The following is a 16571-nucleotide window of genomic DNA, read 5'->3' as shown; positions in this document are numbered from 1 at the left end:
AAATTAAACAAGTTCATCTATTTTTTTTAAAGAAAAATCTACTTTTAATTAAACATCTAAATATGGAGAATGCGAATTCTACTAATTATAAACTTAGCTATTTTTTATACAAATGCAGTTTGTACTTTTATGAGTTATTCTAAAATTTTAATAATGCGAAATCTAGACACTATTCAAATGGCTACATGAGGTACAATCTGTTTATGGAATTTTTTCGAACAAAGTGTCTTTTATTGATAAGAAAACATAATTTTGGTGAATATTATGAAAGTTTAAGTTAAGAAAGCATTCTAAAAATATTTGTAATATTATAATTTTCCTAAAACTTCCCTGAATTGTGTATGCATTTTTCCTTTTTATTAAACTTTTTATTATTTTTTAAAAAAACTTTTTCCCTTTTTATTAAAAATTTTAATAAAAGAAATTAAACTTTTTAATTTTACCGTTTTTAAAATGTTTGTAAAAAATAAAAATAAAACATTGTAAAACGTTTTTAATAAAAATAAAACTTTGTAAATCATTTTTAATAAGACTTTAATAAAAAACTTTGTATACTTTATCAAAATAAAAATAAAACATTTTAAAACGATTTTAATAAAAATAAAACTTTGTAATACATTTTTAATAAGACTTTAATAAAAAAATTTGTATACTTTATCAAAATAAAAATAAAACTTTATAAAAGTTTTTAATAAAAAAGGTTAAATAAACTTTATAAAAAAGTTTTACAAAGTTTTATTTTTATAAAAAGTTTAAATTTTAAATTTTTATGTTTTTAAATAGTTATTTTTTCTTTTTATTAAACTTTTTAAAATTCAATTAAACTTTTAAACTGTGTCTAATGTGTTTAATTTGATTAATCAATAATTAATTTTGATTATGAAAAAATTATACTAAATGGACAACGCAAGCATGGTATTATATCAAAGGGACAATCATGCTGTTTTTGTGTTTTGTTTTGGCAAATTTTCCATCTTTGTACTAACTTCTTGTTTATCGTTTTAATCTTCACAATGTTATGCTTATAAAAGAAATATTAATAAAATTAAAATAAAATTTAATACAAAACAATATTAAACTGACAAAAAAACTTACTTTGAAATCAACAAATAAAAAGAAAAAGAAACTAATTTATCATTACAAAATGCATTGATTGATTACATTTTGGAGTAATATGAAAATAATGGTAATAAATAATTCTCGATTTAATTTAAAATTTTAGAAATAATTTATTTTTATCTTTAATTTTTTACGACATTAATGTAATATTTCATTGTTAATAGACTATCTTTATTGTATTTTTTTTATAGTTATATAAAAAATATGGTTATAATAAACTTTTATCTTTAGTAAAGATTACACTGTAAAATATAAGATTTTCAAAGTTAAATTACAAGTTCTTCTTTTGTAGAAAATACTCTGAAATTTTAAATTTGATGCATTCAATTTTAAAAATGAAGTTGTTTTGGAGATACTATAAAAACTATACAAATAAATTGACCGAATTTATAAGCTTTTTATTGATTGTCTTACTAAAATATAGGAGTTTGTGACAACGTCAACTTTAGTTATGGGGTTAGAATAATGATAGTTTCAAATATTTCTGAATCTTAAAATAATTTCATTATGTAAATCTATGGAACTAAATACTTAAATTATTTTTTGTATTAATTCTAGGACAAGTGATACCTAGTATTAATATATGAAACTACAACTTGCATAATTCAATTTGTAAATAGTGAAACCAAAGATAATGTATATTTATCTCTTCAGATCATTTTTCACACCTTCGTTTTGTTTTTCTTATAATTCAATTTTATTTTATTTTTGAAAAATATAATGTAATTTTCTTTCAATATGTTTGCATCTTTCTTGGCTTCTCCCTCTGTAAACTCTGATATTTCCTTCTTTTTAAATACAAAAGCCAATTTTAACCTACTTGTTTGACCAAGCGTATAAAGATACGCGCCATCTCTGATTTTACATATTTGCGAGTACATATTGATATATAATGAGTTAATGACATATATAATGTTTGAAAAACACATATATAAAAAATACAAAATACACATACATCTTGAACACGAGCTTAATTACAGAAAATAAGGTATATGACTAAACAAAGTCAATGGCGTATATATGTAGCCACGATTTCTTTATCAACGCTGACAAGCAAATCAGAGACCAGCAACAAGCTTTTTTTTTGTAAAGACCAGCAATAAGCTATTCTACGTACTTACTTAAAACCGGTTAGCGATTTAGAGGTCTTTTGATAGAGAGATTGAATATCGGTTGCATTATTTCTGAACTAGTTTGGTTTTGTCAACCGAGTACAAGAGTAACCCGTTACGAAAAAGTAATAAGATTACAAAACCATACTCTAAAATGTTAACTCCCAACACATTATATCTAGGAAAGAGATTGTTTCAACGAGCTTGGAACATGAATCACGTTGAGCTCTCGATTTTGACTGTTGTCATTACTTATTACTAATGACGACAGCACTTTATTTTATGTTTTATGGTTGAAACAATTCAGTGAAAAACGGAATGAGAAGAAGTGAATGAGTAGTTGCTTTAATAATGTTAACAACTTGAAGGATCAAAACGCAGCGTTTCGAAGGGCGACTCAATAGGCGATAAAAAAGGCGATTTCTACGGGTTTCTCGCGATGGATCCGGCGGAGCCGCCGGGGTCTCTGGTTTCGCCGAGGGGGGAGAATGATGATCGGGGTAGACAGACGGAGAGTGCGATACATGTGACTGAAGCGATTGCAAAAGAGGGGTTGAACAAAAGGGGTCCTTCGAAAGGATCTTCATGGGCGGAGATAGCGCAAGATAAGAAAGTTCTGAAAAGGTATGAGCTCGATATCACTGAGCAAGAGGGGCAGAAAGTTGTGGAGATTCCGGACGAGATTCTTAATAACGCGAATCATCTTTGGGAGGATTACTTGATTGGGAAGTTTTTGGATACGGCTCCTCATATTGTGCGGGTTCATGCCATTGTGAACAAGATCTGGCAAGGGGGAAAATCACAACAGATTGAAGTTCATGAGGTTGATGCTACGACGATGAAGTTTAGAGTATCAGATCCGTTGATGAGAGTGAGGATACTACGAAGAGGCATGTGGAACATTGGCAATATTCCGCTCATTGTCACTAAATGGACTCCTGATGAGCTGAAGGAAAAGCCTGAGGTCAAGTCTATTCCACTATGGGTGTATCTCAAAAATGTTCCTATGAATATGTACTCTTGGCAGGGGCTTAGTTTCATTGTTAGTGCAGCTGGGTTTCCTGTGCGACTACACCCTGAAACGGCTTCTTGCTCTAATTTCAAACTTGCAAAGATTTTTGTCAATGCGGATTTGACAAAGGAGCTGCCAAGAAAGATAAATTTTACAAAAGAGGGAAAGTCCCATTTGGTGGAATTCATTTATCCCTGGCTCCCTGCAAGGTGTAATACATGTGGAAAGTGGGGACATGGAGAAAAAGCTTGTATACTGAATAAAAAGGATGGTGTAGGATTGGCAGATCATGGGAAAGGAGAGGGATGGCGTAGAGGAAGCAACGGATGAGATAGAGAAGGAAAGTGATGAACAAAAGAAGAATGAAGTTAATGGTAATGTGGTGGAGTTGAATGAGATTGAGGAAGGGCAAATAGTGGAGGGATGGTCTGAAGTTTCACCAGGAAAAGTCAGTAGGAATCAGAGTCCTCTGAAGTTTGGGCAAGTCAAAATTTTGACTCCGTCGAGATTTTCAGCTTTAAATGAGATAAATGATAATGGGGAATTGGTAAATAAAGATGGGAAAGAGGAGGATACTGAAGCAAATAAAATGGGAAAAGAAGTTTTTGTTGAAGTGGAGAACTTTGAGGCTGTGGAGGAAACGGATGCTGAGATTGGGAATTCTGGAGGCAAGATTGAAGTTTTAGTAATGAAGAGGAACGAGGAGTGGAATGTTAATAACAAGGATGTAGTATCGGAGGAGCATAGTGCAGAGGTTAGAGAAGTGGATGCTGAGAAGGATGATATGGTTATTGCTAGAGAAGAAAAGGAGATACGGAAACCAAGCTACTCTGATATTGTGGGTGTAAGACCATCTATACCAAGAGCCTCAAAAACACACCATAAGATCATTCCTGAACCTATGGTAGGAGCAAAGCATATGCCTGGGAATCAGGGCAAAAGAAGTACTCGCAAGCCTACTCAATGACAGGTTTTTTCTGGAATATGAGAGGTTTTACTAAGATTTCAAAACACAAGGTAGTTCGAAGTTGGATTCAAAGTAAGGAGTTGCTATTTGGATGTTTATTGGAGACGAGGGTAAAGGAGAGCAAGGCTATGGATATAGTGAGTATGGTGGTTCCTGGATGGTCTTTCTTAAATAATTATGAGTATAGTCGGAAGGGTAGGATTTGGGTCATATGGAATCCGCAGGTCAGAGTGACTCCAGTTTTCAAGTCTGATCAAATTATCACTGTCTCAGTGCTTTTGGAGGGGGAGAATGAAGAGTTTTTCTGCTCCTTTGTTTATGGAGAAAATCTTGTGGAGAGTAGGAGAGGGTTATGGAATGATATGAAAGCTCATCAAGATTCTCCCATGTTCAAAGATAAGCAGTGGATAATAATGGGTGATTTTAACGAGATTTTAGAAGGAGGGGAGCATTCAAATTATCAGAATTCGGGTCTTATAACGACGGGTATGCGTGATTTTGAGAGTGTCTATCAGCATTGTAGACTTATGGATTTGGGTTATCAAGGACCAAGATTTACATGGTGTAATAAGCAAGATGAGGGTCTAATCTGCAAAAAGCTGGATAGGATCTTAGTAAATGAGACTTGGATGAATCAGAGAAGCCAGGCTTATGGCGTGTTTGAAGCTGGGGGATGTTCGGATCATGTTAGAGGAAGATTTCATTTACAAGCGGAAGCAATTGGGAAACGAAGGCCATTCAAATTCACAAATGTGGTTGCGGATATGCCAGAGTTCCTCGCCTTGATAGAAGATTATTGGAAGGATACTCAACCCCTATTTCAGTCAACTTCAGCTCTTTTCAGATTCTCAAAGTATCTAAAAGCTCTGAAGCCTCTGATTCGGAACCTGAGCAAAGAAAAATTAGGCAAATTGTCTATGAGAGTTCAGGAAGTCTATAAGGGTCTTTGTATGAAGCAGGAGAAACTATTTAATGATCCTTCTCAAGAGAATATCAGAGCGGAGTTGTTGGCAGCAGAGCATTGGCAAAGAATTTCTGCAATTGAAGAAAAGGTTCTTAAGCAACGTTCTAAGATGCATTGGCTGCAGTTGGGTGATTGCAACAATAAAGTATTTCATAATGCGGCTAGGGTGAGAGAGATGAGGAATACGATTAGAGAAATCAAGTGTCCTAATGGTGTTATTGCTACATCACAGGAGGCTATAAAAGCCGAAGCAGAGAGGTTCTTTCAAGATTTCTTATCCCATGTACCTGTAGAGACTCGGGGGATTTCTGTAGAAGAGATGCAGCAGATTATACCATTTCGCTGTTCTGAGGGAGAAAGGGCACAGTTGATAAAACCAGTCACAAGTGAGGAGATCAAGGAAGTGTTGTTCAAAATGCCGAGTAATAAATCACCGGGGCCTGATGGTTTTACGTCAGAATTCTTTAAAGCATCTTGGAGTATTATTGGCAATGACTTCACAGTTGCGGTGCAATCATTCTTTACGAAGGGGTTTCTTCCGAAAGGCCTGAACACCACCATCCTAGCTCTGATCCCGAAGAAAGAAGCTGCAGTTGAGATGAGGGATTATAGACCAATATCTTGCTGCAATGTTCTATATAAGGTAATTTCAAAGATCATTGCAAATCGGCTGAAAGGTACGCTTCCTCAATGTATATCCCCAAATCAATCAGCGTTTGTAAGAGATAGACTGTTGGTGGAGAATTTGCTGCTTGCTACTGAAATTGTCAAGGATTATCATAAGGAGGATATATCACCTAGATGCGCCATGAAGATTGATATTGCAAAGGCTTTTGACTCTGTTCATTGGCCTTTTATGTTGAATACGTTGAGAGCTCTAAAATTGCCAGAGCAGTTTGTGCATTGGATTGAGCTTTGTGTCTGCACTCCTTCCTTCTCGGTTCAAGTAAATGGAGAGTTAGCAGGCTTTTTCCAGAGTAAGCGAGGTCTGAGACAGGGTTGTGCTCTCTCCCCCTACCTCTTGGTTATTTGTATGAACGTTTTGTCTCACTTACTTGACAAGGCTGCAGCACAGAAAATTATTGGCTATCATCCTCGGTGCCAGAACATTTTGCTTACACACATGTGCTTTGCTGATGATTTGCTAGTCTTTACTGATGGTACAAAGCGCTCAGTAGAAGGTATTCTCAGGATCTTTGAAGAATTTGCAAGAATTTCTGGTCTAAAGATAAGTCTTGAAAAATCTACTCTCTATACGGCTGGGATTTCAGTAGATCATGAGAGAGATATTCTTGCTTGTTTCCCCTTTGCGACTGGAAATCTTCCAGTGAGATATCTTGGACTACCTTTGCTTACTAGGAGAATGACAGTGAATGATTATATGCCCTTGGTGGAGAAAATCAGAAAGAGGATGAAGTCTTGGACAGGTAGATTCCTATCGTATGGAGGTCGGCTTCAACTCATCAGCTCAGTGATTACTAGCATGGCTAATTTCTGGTTATCGGCTTTTAGACTTCCTAGTAGTTGCCTAAAGGAGATTGAAAGCTTATGCTCTGCTTTCCTTTGGTCTGGTCCAGATTTAAAGTCAAGCAAAGCCAAAGTTAGTTGGAAGGATATATGTCTGCCGAAGTGTGAAGGGGGTTTGGGGCTACAGCCGCTTAAGGAAATCAATCTGGTTCTTGGTCTGAAGCTACTCTGGAGGATCTTTGCTTGTCGTTCATCTTTATGGGTCAAATGGATTCACTGCTATTTGATTCGAAAGGCGTCTTTTTGGTCGATGAGAAGTGCAGCTGCAGGCTCTTGGATGTGGAATAAAATTTTGAAGCTACGGGACTATGCTAAACAATACCTAAAGATGGATGTTTATAATGGGGAGCATACATCTTTTTGGTATGATTCCTGGTCTCAACTTGGATGTTTGAAGGATGTATTGGGCAGAGGAGGGAATTTGGCTATGGGTATTACCGAGAATTCACATGTTGCTGATGTTTTAACGGGACATCGTAGACGAAGGCACAGACTGAGTATTCTAAATGAGGTGGAAGAAGAAATTGAGAAGGTTCGAAATAGGAGAAGTGTTGAAGACGATATCCCTCTCTGGAAGCAGAATGGGAATACTTTCGCAAACAAGTTCTCAACGAAAAAGACTTGGCAGTCTATGCGTCAAGCTCAGCCGGTTTGTGCCTGGAATAAAGGGGTATGGTTTCCTCAGTCTACTCCTAAATTCTCCTTTGTTGTTTGGGTGGCTATAAGAAACAGACTGCCAACATGTGATAGAATGAAGCTCTGGAACAACGCAGTTGATGAGACTTGCGTTCTATGTACTGAGACTGCAGAGACTTGTCAACATCTATTTTTTGGGTGTAGATATTCTAGGAAAATCTGGAGGGAGTTAGTAGAAGGAATTATGGGAAGTGAGTTTACTTATGAATGGAATGATGTTATTGATGCTATTTCAAGACAACATCAAAAGACTACAGAGGGGTTTTTGCTTTGCTATGCTTTTCAAGCTCTGGTTCACAGTATCTGGCGGGAGAGAAATGCTCGTCGCCATGGGGAGCAGAGAAGGGATGAGAGGATACTTTATAAGTTTGTGGATAAGACAATAAGATTGAAGTTGCTTGCTGTGAAGGGTAAAGGACAGAGATATTTGGAGGAAGGCTTATGTCGATGGTTTGAGACAAGGAGGCCTCATCCATAGTTTATAAGATCTAGATGTAGATCGTTTTCATTTTTGACTTTGTATAAAGCAAACTCTAGTAGCACTTGATGTAACACAGGTATTTTCCGATTGAATAAATTTTGCATTCATTCGAAAAAAAAAAAAAAAAAAAAAAGAGAAGAAGTTCAAAAAAAAAATTAGAAAGTCAAATCTGCCTATAAAACAAATAATTATTCAGAATTTCTCAAAATCTGTCCTTTTCCCCCAAATAATTTATTAAATCCGAATTGATACATAGTATTTAGTTTTATTAGCCAAAAAAAAAGAATATTTTACAACGGGAGTTTCTCGTCCAAGTCTTTAATTATAAAATAATATCAAAAACAAAATAAAATAAAATAAAATAAGAAAAATAAGGAGAGAGGTAAAAGATTGCAACATGACTTTTAAAAATTCATGTAACCTGTCACTTATTTAAAAATATTATAATTATAATTTGAAAAATTAATGGAATCTCTCTCAGTTGATGATGATTATGATGATGATGCCCTTAACCAAGACTCACGATATCTCTCTGGTATGCTGCGTTTAGGATATTTGTGACTAGAAAGGAAGTGCATCAATCTTTCTTTTTGTCAACTAAAAATTTTGTATATAAAATATATACTGCAAATTCTCTATATAACTAACTAAATAATATTTAACCATTCCTACTATTTTCGGATAATCAGTTGCGACTTGCGACCGACTGTTTATCAACTCAATCTTACACATAATCACATATTATGGTATGTTTTCTTTCTTTTTTTTGAACTGATTCTAAGGTATGTTTTCTTTCATATGGTTTACATCAATCGCATGTATATACCCGTTTTCTTACACCCTGTACTCAACTGTTTCTTTTGTCTACGAGTTCTATACGTGGTAGCCATATAGTTGTTTTCTAGCTACTGGTATAGCACATTGTATTCGAGACAGGCCCGTTCCTTCTATAAGGCACATAAAGCATTTGCTTTAGGCCACAAAATATAATTGTAATTGGAAGGTCACATTTTCTAAGATGTTAGTTTTGTTTAATGGTCAAATTGTTCAAAGGTTAACCTATTGGTTACTGTTCGAACCATTCTCTAGCAAACTTCTATTTCTTTTTGTTTATTATTAATTTTGAACAACATATTGTTTGTATTGGAGGGCCACAATTTCTTTAAAGCTTGAAGCCTCTCAAAAGTATGGGACATTTCGAGAGAATGACGTCGCCATCTTATTAACAATTAGCCACAGCTGTTTTCGACTGGTATAACACATTGTATACTAGAGAATGACGTCGCCATCTGATTAACAATTCACTAAATCTTTGACGTGCGATCTTTATCTTTTGAAGCCAAGAAATAAAAAAACTAAGGATCTAGACTTCTATTTTATTGAAGTTCATTTTTTTTTATTGAAGTTCATTTTGGGAAGGTATACAAAGAGTTTCAAAGAGAAACGCCTTGGTTTTGTTGATAGAGAACCAGAGATTAGTCTTTTAGACAAAGGTTTTTAGGGTTTTAGCTTCCCTTACCTTCTTCGGGTGTTTTTTTTTTGTTATAAGAGATCAGAAACCCTAGAAAAAATATGAATATGAATATGACGACGGCTAAGGTTTATGTTTATGTTTATCTGGGCTTTGCTTATATAGGCTTTATTACTGGGTCGATTATGTATCATATGGGCTGAGGCTCTAAGGGGGAGGAAAAATACTGATTTATTAGTTGATTTTAATCATCCCAATATTAAGAAGTGTAACGATATACGTAAAACAGTTAAGTATGGTGGAAACAGATTATGAATATGTAGAATTGTAAAATTACTGATCCCATAATGTTTTTTTATAATATAAATGAATGTTTTTCTAAAAAAGCATTAATGATTTATGGACTTTGTTTCTTATTAGGTTGTAACATATAGAAATCATGAAGTCACAAATAATTAGCTAATTCAAGTACTAAAAGTCTAAAACAGTTAAGTATGGTGGAAACAGATTATGAATATGTAGAATTGTAAAATTACTGATCCCATAATGTTTTTTTTATAATATAAGAAATGAATGTTTTTCTAAAAAAGCATTAATGATTTATGGACTTTGTTTCTTATTAGGTTGTAACATATAAAGTAGAGAAATCATGAAGTCACAAATAATTAGCTAATTCAAGTACTAAAAGTCTAAAACAGTTAACTATGGTGGAAATAGAATATGAATATGTAGAATTGTAAAATTACTGATCCCATAATTTTTTTTATAATATAAAAAATGAATGTTTTCTGAAAAAGCATTGATAATTTACAGATTTTGTTTCTTATTAGGTTGTAACATATAAAGTAGAGAAATCATGAAGTCACAAATGAATGAAATCATTAGCTAATTGAAGTACTAAAATAGAGGTTTAGTTGACTCTCAATCTTAACTAAAGCACATCAGCAACAACAACTCCACTTCAATAACTCCATTCACAATAACACTAACCAAATTCATCAATGCTTCTTTATATAAACCCATTAACCCATCCATCATTAAACATCAAACAAAACATAAATCAACACAACTTGAGTATCCAAAACAAGAGACCAAAATGACCAAAGCTCATCACATAACCATCCTTCTCTTCCTCATATCCGCCAACTTCCTCGCATTCATCAACTCAGCTAGACTTCTTGATGAGATCCAACCTCAGTCTCAGTTAGTCCCTGCTGGCCAAATCCCCACCGTTGCTCCAACCGAAGCTGAGGAAGAACCAGCACCAGCAACTACACTCCCATCTGGTCCAGCAGGAGCAGAACACGAGCCATTACTAGAGTTCTTTATGCACGACGTCCTAGGCGGGTCACACCCATCAGCTCGTGTGGTCACTGGAATAGTAGCACAAACCGAAGTGAACGGTATACCATTCTCAAAGGCCAGCAACAGCATCTTCCCTGTAGACAACGGAGTCCCACTTGTCAACTCAAACAACATCAACAGCGTCATTAACCCAAACACAGCCCCGCTTCTCACAGGCCTAGGCGGCGCTCAGACCAGCACTGTGATCCAAAACACCAACGGGAACTCCAACGACGCCCTCAGCACCAACAGTCTCCCCTTTGTAACCGCGGGAAACCTCCCACCAGGTGCTGCTCTCCAGCATCTCATGTTTGGAACCATAACCGTTGTGGACGATGAGCTAACCGAAAGCCACGAGCTAGGCTCAGCGGTTATAGGGAAAGCTCAGGGGTTTTACCTGGCCAGCTCCTTGGATGGGACGAGTCAGACTCTTTCTCTGACCGTGTTGCTAGACAGAGAGCATGACCATCATGACACTTTGGACGATGCTATTAGCTTCTTTGGTGTTCACAGGACAGCCTCTCATGCCTCTCAGATTGCTGTTATCGGCGGGACCGGGAAGTTTGAGCATGCTAAAGGGTATGCTATAGTGGAGACTCTGCATAACCAGAATAATCAGCATATCACTGATGGTCAAGACACTATTCTACACTTCAGTGTTTACCTCAACTACTACAAAGCTTGAAGAGGAAATGTTGATGGTTTAAAGAAAGATATGATTTGCTTTTGTATATGTTATTGCTCACTAGCTTCTGCTTGTGGCTGTTTTTCCTTTGTTTTGTAAATCTGGTTTCCAAAGAAATTTTTATTTAAATGAGAATGTTTCTATCAAAATCTTGTTTCATTCACAGCAACCTCTTGAAGCAATGTGACTGGCTTGCTCAGAGGCCAATCCTGGACAAAGTCACAAAAACTATTTGTATGCACAACTTCCTTAAACGCTATACATATTCATCTCCCTTTGATGATGCTTTGTCAAATGCAACAACTATACTCTCACTAATCTCAATCAAAATATCGAGAATTTAGTATTAAGCGAATAAGAATGAAAATAATCACTTTATACTCTACATGAAGCTGACAACCTCAAACAACAACTCATCCACTATCATACTTTATAATCCAAGAAAAACACTGACTCATCATCAGCTTCAAGTCCTAACCACTCATCAATCTCTATTGCTGGCACTTTGTCAAATGATTATTTCTTTGCTCGCTTCTTCTAAATTCCTGGCAAGTAACTTGAAGAGTTCTTGTTTCAGCCCACTGTGTTTAGCCCGGCTCCAAGCCTCCTGGAGACATGTTTTTTCCACGTTAGTGTAGCTGTAATAGATTCCAGAGAATCTCGACTAGACTTGAATTGACTATGTCAAATATTATATCATATTCAGTGTTGGCTCTACTCTTTTCAGGATTTCTATACCAAATAAACTGTATAAGAATGTCCCTTTTATTTTCTCTAAAATCAATTTTGTTTGTAAGATTTGATGCCAAGCTAAACTTATATAACTGATGACTGTTCTTTTGGTATCTCTCTTTGCATTAAAATGTTTCTGGTAAATCACGCGAAAACGTGTTTTAGTGGATCTGGTAAACTCGGGATAGAAATCATAGAATACCAAGACTATAGTCTACATCAGATTCCCACGTAAACTTTTGAATACATTAAACAAAATATTCATGAGGAAAACAGATTAACAATTAATTAATTAGCTAATACTGCAATATACTAACATGTGATAGATGTGTATCTACCTTGCTAGCACGCTTTCATCCATCAATGATTGCACAGAAAGTCAACTGGATTCTCAGTATAAAGTATCACCCAATATCTTCTGCATATGAAATTAGTTTACTAAAAACGTTAACCCTAAACAAATATACACGAAGAAAACAGACTACGACACATTAGTTTTAAAACTAAACATTAAGTGGCTGTATATACCTTGAACTTGCACGCTGTCATTCATCATTATCATCTATTAATCATAGTGGAAACAGGAAAAGTATCACCAAGTTTTCTTCACATATATGAAATGTGTGCAAATTATGATAGAACAAAAGTAGGTGTTATGAACCAAGTCTAGATTGATCCATAACACACACAAAATACACTAGTATCTCTCTAGTGAATTTATCCACAAGATCTCACTCTCTCACAATACAATGTATCAATTGGAGCAATTACAACTGCAAACCTTTCTAATCCAATCCGATCAGTCTCTTGCTTCATCTTTAATATCTCTTGTCCTTCATACCTTCTTCCACGTAAACAATGATGACTACTTACAGCTTATCAGTAGGTCAGAAGTTGACTAATGTTAGATCTGAAGTTCATTAGGGCATCTCTAACTCCACTCTATTTTTCACTCTAGTGTATATCACATCCAGTGTTAGCTCTAATTTTTTTCAGAATTTCGATATCAAATATACAGTATTAGAATGTCGTTTTAGATCTCCATTTTTTTTTCTAATATCAAATTTCTTTAAGATTTGATACTACACGAAACTTATATAACTGATGACTGTTCTTTTGGTATCTCTTCACATGTTAAAACGTCTCTTGTAAATCACACGGAAACGTGTTTAGTGGATCTGGTGCTCTATTACTCTATTATCTATACCAAGGAGTCAAGGACCATATTAGATTACCATGAGAACTTTGAATTAATTAAACAAAATATCCACGAGGAAAATCATATTTATAAACTAACATTTAATAGTTTGTATCCGCCTTTATCGACTCATCCATCAATTATTGTACAGAAAGTCAACTCGATTTTGAGTATAAAGTATCACCAAATGTCTTATGGAATTTATACAAATCAAGTTAGAACCAAAAGAAGGAAAATGGTGAAGATTGTTGGCTTTACCACTCTTTTGATGATTCTTTTGTTGATCACTACAGGTAAATATTCTATGTGAATTTTCACCAAATTCAAGAAATTGATATTGAATCTTTTGATCAAAAGCTTGGGAACTTTGTTTCTTACTATTAATCACGAATATGTCATTAGGGATACCCAAAGGAACGTCAAAACAGGAATGCACATTGGTAGGGGAAAGCTACAGTGCACCATTATACGTCTGCTCCCGGGGGGAATCTAGTGCTGAGAGTGAGGAATTTTGTAACTATTATTGCACTAGAGAAGATTCTTTATGGCGCGGCCAATGTGACCCTCCAACGGATCCTGATGAAACTGAAAAAGTATGCAATTGTTACAAATGTGTTGATGTTTAACACTAATACTTAAAGTGCCACTCTGGAAAGAACATGATTCAACAAGTACTATCATCTGTACTTGCAGTTTGTTATGTTTGGCTGTGTGTTTGTGTTTGTTTCAGTTTACTTGTGGCAAGCTTGTTGTTAATGTTGCATTGCTACAACATGTATGTCATTTCCACCGCTATGTCTGAATAAAAGGAGGAAATATCAACTTAAACTTAGATAACATTCATTAAGAAGAGTAGATCACAATGATAAAATTTATTTTAGTAAAGATTCTTGATTATAAAACTTTATGTTTGTGAAGAAAATTAAGTGAGTGATTCTCTAGCAAAACATGATCGTTTTTAGTCTCTTTAAAAAGGATGTTTACAGAAATAATAATAATACATGATCCTCCATGCTCGGATAAGTTTGATAAACCCAACAAGCTTTGGTAATATAATGTCAAGATCTATACTTAGATTGCCTAACCAAATCTGTTAAATGACACCTGAGATGTTTTATACCTTTGCATTATCTGTTACTGCAACCAAGTCTTCCGCTGTAACTGGCTTGTGCAGCTGCAGTCAAAACCATTGTTAGAGAAAGAAAGAAAAGAAAAGAAAACAAGACTGCATGAAACTCTTATGAACCAGTCCGTGTGGATAGAAACCGTATATCTATACTCACCGCTTCTGCAATGCTGAACCAATGGAAAGACCGCAAGATAGTGTCGTCTTTTGAAGGAAGAGTATCATGATTCCAGTACGTCATCTTATCGAACTTGGCCTTCACTTCCCAACACGGATTCTCCTCTTCGTCACTACAAGCCTTTCTCTTTCCATTGGCGTTCTTATTACTCGCTTGACCAAGCACAAAGCCTGAGGGGATGATAAAAACAACATAAACATACCAATTGCTAATGAATAGTGAGTAAAATAAACACACAACTTCTGCAACATCAAGAACAATCTTATAGAACTAAAAAAAAAGAAGAGAAAGAAGGGTACCAGAGTAGCCACTAGGCATTGAGATAGTTGCTCCCTGCAACTTCCTCCCTCTGAAATAAGCTTCTTCCGTTCTCACTCCATCAACTTCAACCTCTACAATCAATCACACAACTCTTAATCTCGACACACAAAGTAACAACTGAATACAGAATCACACAAGAATATGTTTCTATTACCACTGGACTTAGGCTTGAAATAGTTGGAAACTTGAGCAGGACCGTCGAATCTAATGCAGCAAGGGACCTGGTGAACCTGACCGCTGAGATCAGCAATCGAAGCTTCACCTAAAGAAGCAGCACCACCAAAGTCTATGGTTCCCATCTCTGTAACCACAATTTTGACTTCAGCTTTGATAAGAGTTTTTAAATAAAAATGTAAACTTTGATCCAGTGAGTGTCTTAAAAACATGTAACTGAACAGCATTTGATTCTGTCTTTTTTGTTAGTGTAAATTAAACCATTAAAGTATCAATTTTTATAACATTCAAAGATCAATAACCAAAAGAAGAGAGATAAAACTATAAGAAACTTAATGAGAAATGTATTGTACCTTTGTCTCACCGGAGAAAGAGGGAGATGGAGTGCTACTTACTGATAAGGTCGCGAGATTTAGACCCTACAGTTTCAACAACCGTAGAGAATGAAAGAACACTGAAAAAAAAGGGAAATCACGGCAATGGGGAACGTTTCCCAGACAATTTCATATTAGAGCATACGAAGTTTGGGCCAGAAAATCATTGAAAGCCCAACATGTTTTTGTGGGCCAACATGTTTTTATCCCAAAGTGCGGTTTTGGGTATATAATCAAGTGAAACTTTCGTCTATATTACTCTACTCCTAAAAGTAGGGCTGTGGTAAAACCGAACCGTACCGAACCGAACCGAACCGAAATAGACAATATGGTTTGGTTTTGGTATATACCATATAAACTGAATGGATATAATTTTATAAAAACCGTAAGATTTAGATATGGTTTGGTATATAACCGATTAAACCGAATAAAACGAACAAAACCAATTAAAAGTAGAAACATGTAAATATGTATCTATTTTATAACAATACATGAAAATCTATTTGTTACATAAGTTAAATTTGTGTTAATAACTATTACCATAATTTTATAGTAATAAAAAACTTTAATTTGTAAAACGTTTGAACTATAACTAAATAACAATACATCGCAATTCATACATCTTATTTTCTAAGTCTTTTTTGATCTTTTTTATTTATTTTAGTCTTCACTAAATTAATATGAAGATTATAAATTTGATAGACAATAATTAATGGAAAATTTTCAATTGAAAAAGTATAACTTTAATGAACACTAAATATGGAAGAGTGGAAAAACTTTTCTTTCATGTTTCTATTTTGTTTCATATTTTTATTTTCAAAATTTCAAGCTTTGATTTTAGTTATAGATTTGATTATTTTATTTGATGGTAGAGGCATTTTTACTTTTTTGTTCATTTATTTGAATATGTAATATATTTTTAATAAATGACTCTATTGACAATATGACTCTAAAATTCATATAATATGATCTCAAACAAAATAATTATGTTTTTTGGTATAAAACCGAATAAACCGAAAACCGAAGGTATATAAACCGAACCGAACCGAAGTAAATATGGATTTAGAATGGTAGTTATATTTTCCTAACC

General features: G+C 34.7%; 2 protein-coding genes across 3 annotated transcripts; one reads left to right on the top strand and one right to left on the bottom strand.

Moving 5' to 3' along the window:
* The first annotated feature begins 10319 nt into the window (after positions 1-10319).
* Positions 10320-11510, top strand: LOC106454659 (dirigent protein 9). The gene has a single exon (XM_013896768.3). It carries the CDS (start codon positions 10446-10448, stop codon positions 11376-11378), a length of 933 nt encoding a protein of 310 aa, XP_013752222.2. The 5' UTR covers positions 10320-10445; the 3' UTR covers positions 11379-11510.
* A 2725-nt stretch (positions 11511-14235) lies between these two features.
* Positions 14236-15609, bottom strand: LOC106454660 (ribonuclease H2 subunit C). 2 transcript variants are annotated; one of them, XM_013896769.2, is made up of 5 exons: positions 15461-15609; positions 15088-15234; positions 14912-15004; positions 14592-14782; positions 14236-14482 (listed from the first exon to the last, which is right to left on the bottom strand). In XM_013896769.2, the coding sequence occupies exons 2-5, from the start codon at positions 15230-15232 to the stop codon at positions 14423-14425; spliced, it is 489 nt and encodes a 162-aa protein (XP_013752223.2). In that variant the 5' UTR covers positions 15233-15234; positions 15461-15609; the 3' UTR covers positions 14236-14422. The 2 variants fall into 2 exon arrangements, with proteins under 2 accessions (XP_013752223.2, XP_048636447.1); XM_048780490.1 differs by having other exon boundaries at positions 15088-15258; positions 15461-15588.
* Between the last annotated feature and the right edge of the window lie 962 nt (positions 15610-16571).

The sequence above is a fragment of the Brassica napus genome, chromosome A5 (assembly GCF_020379485.1).
Source record: "Brassica napus cultivar Da-Ae chromosome A5, Da-Ae, whole genome shotgun sequence".
NCBI classification, from domain to species: Eukaryota; Viridiplantae; Streptophyta; class Magnoliopsida; order Brassicales; family Brassicaceae; genus Brassica; species Brassica napus.
Note: the sequence above shows the minus strand (reverse complement) of the source record. Positions and strands in the feature narration are given on the sequence as shown.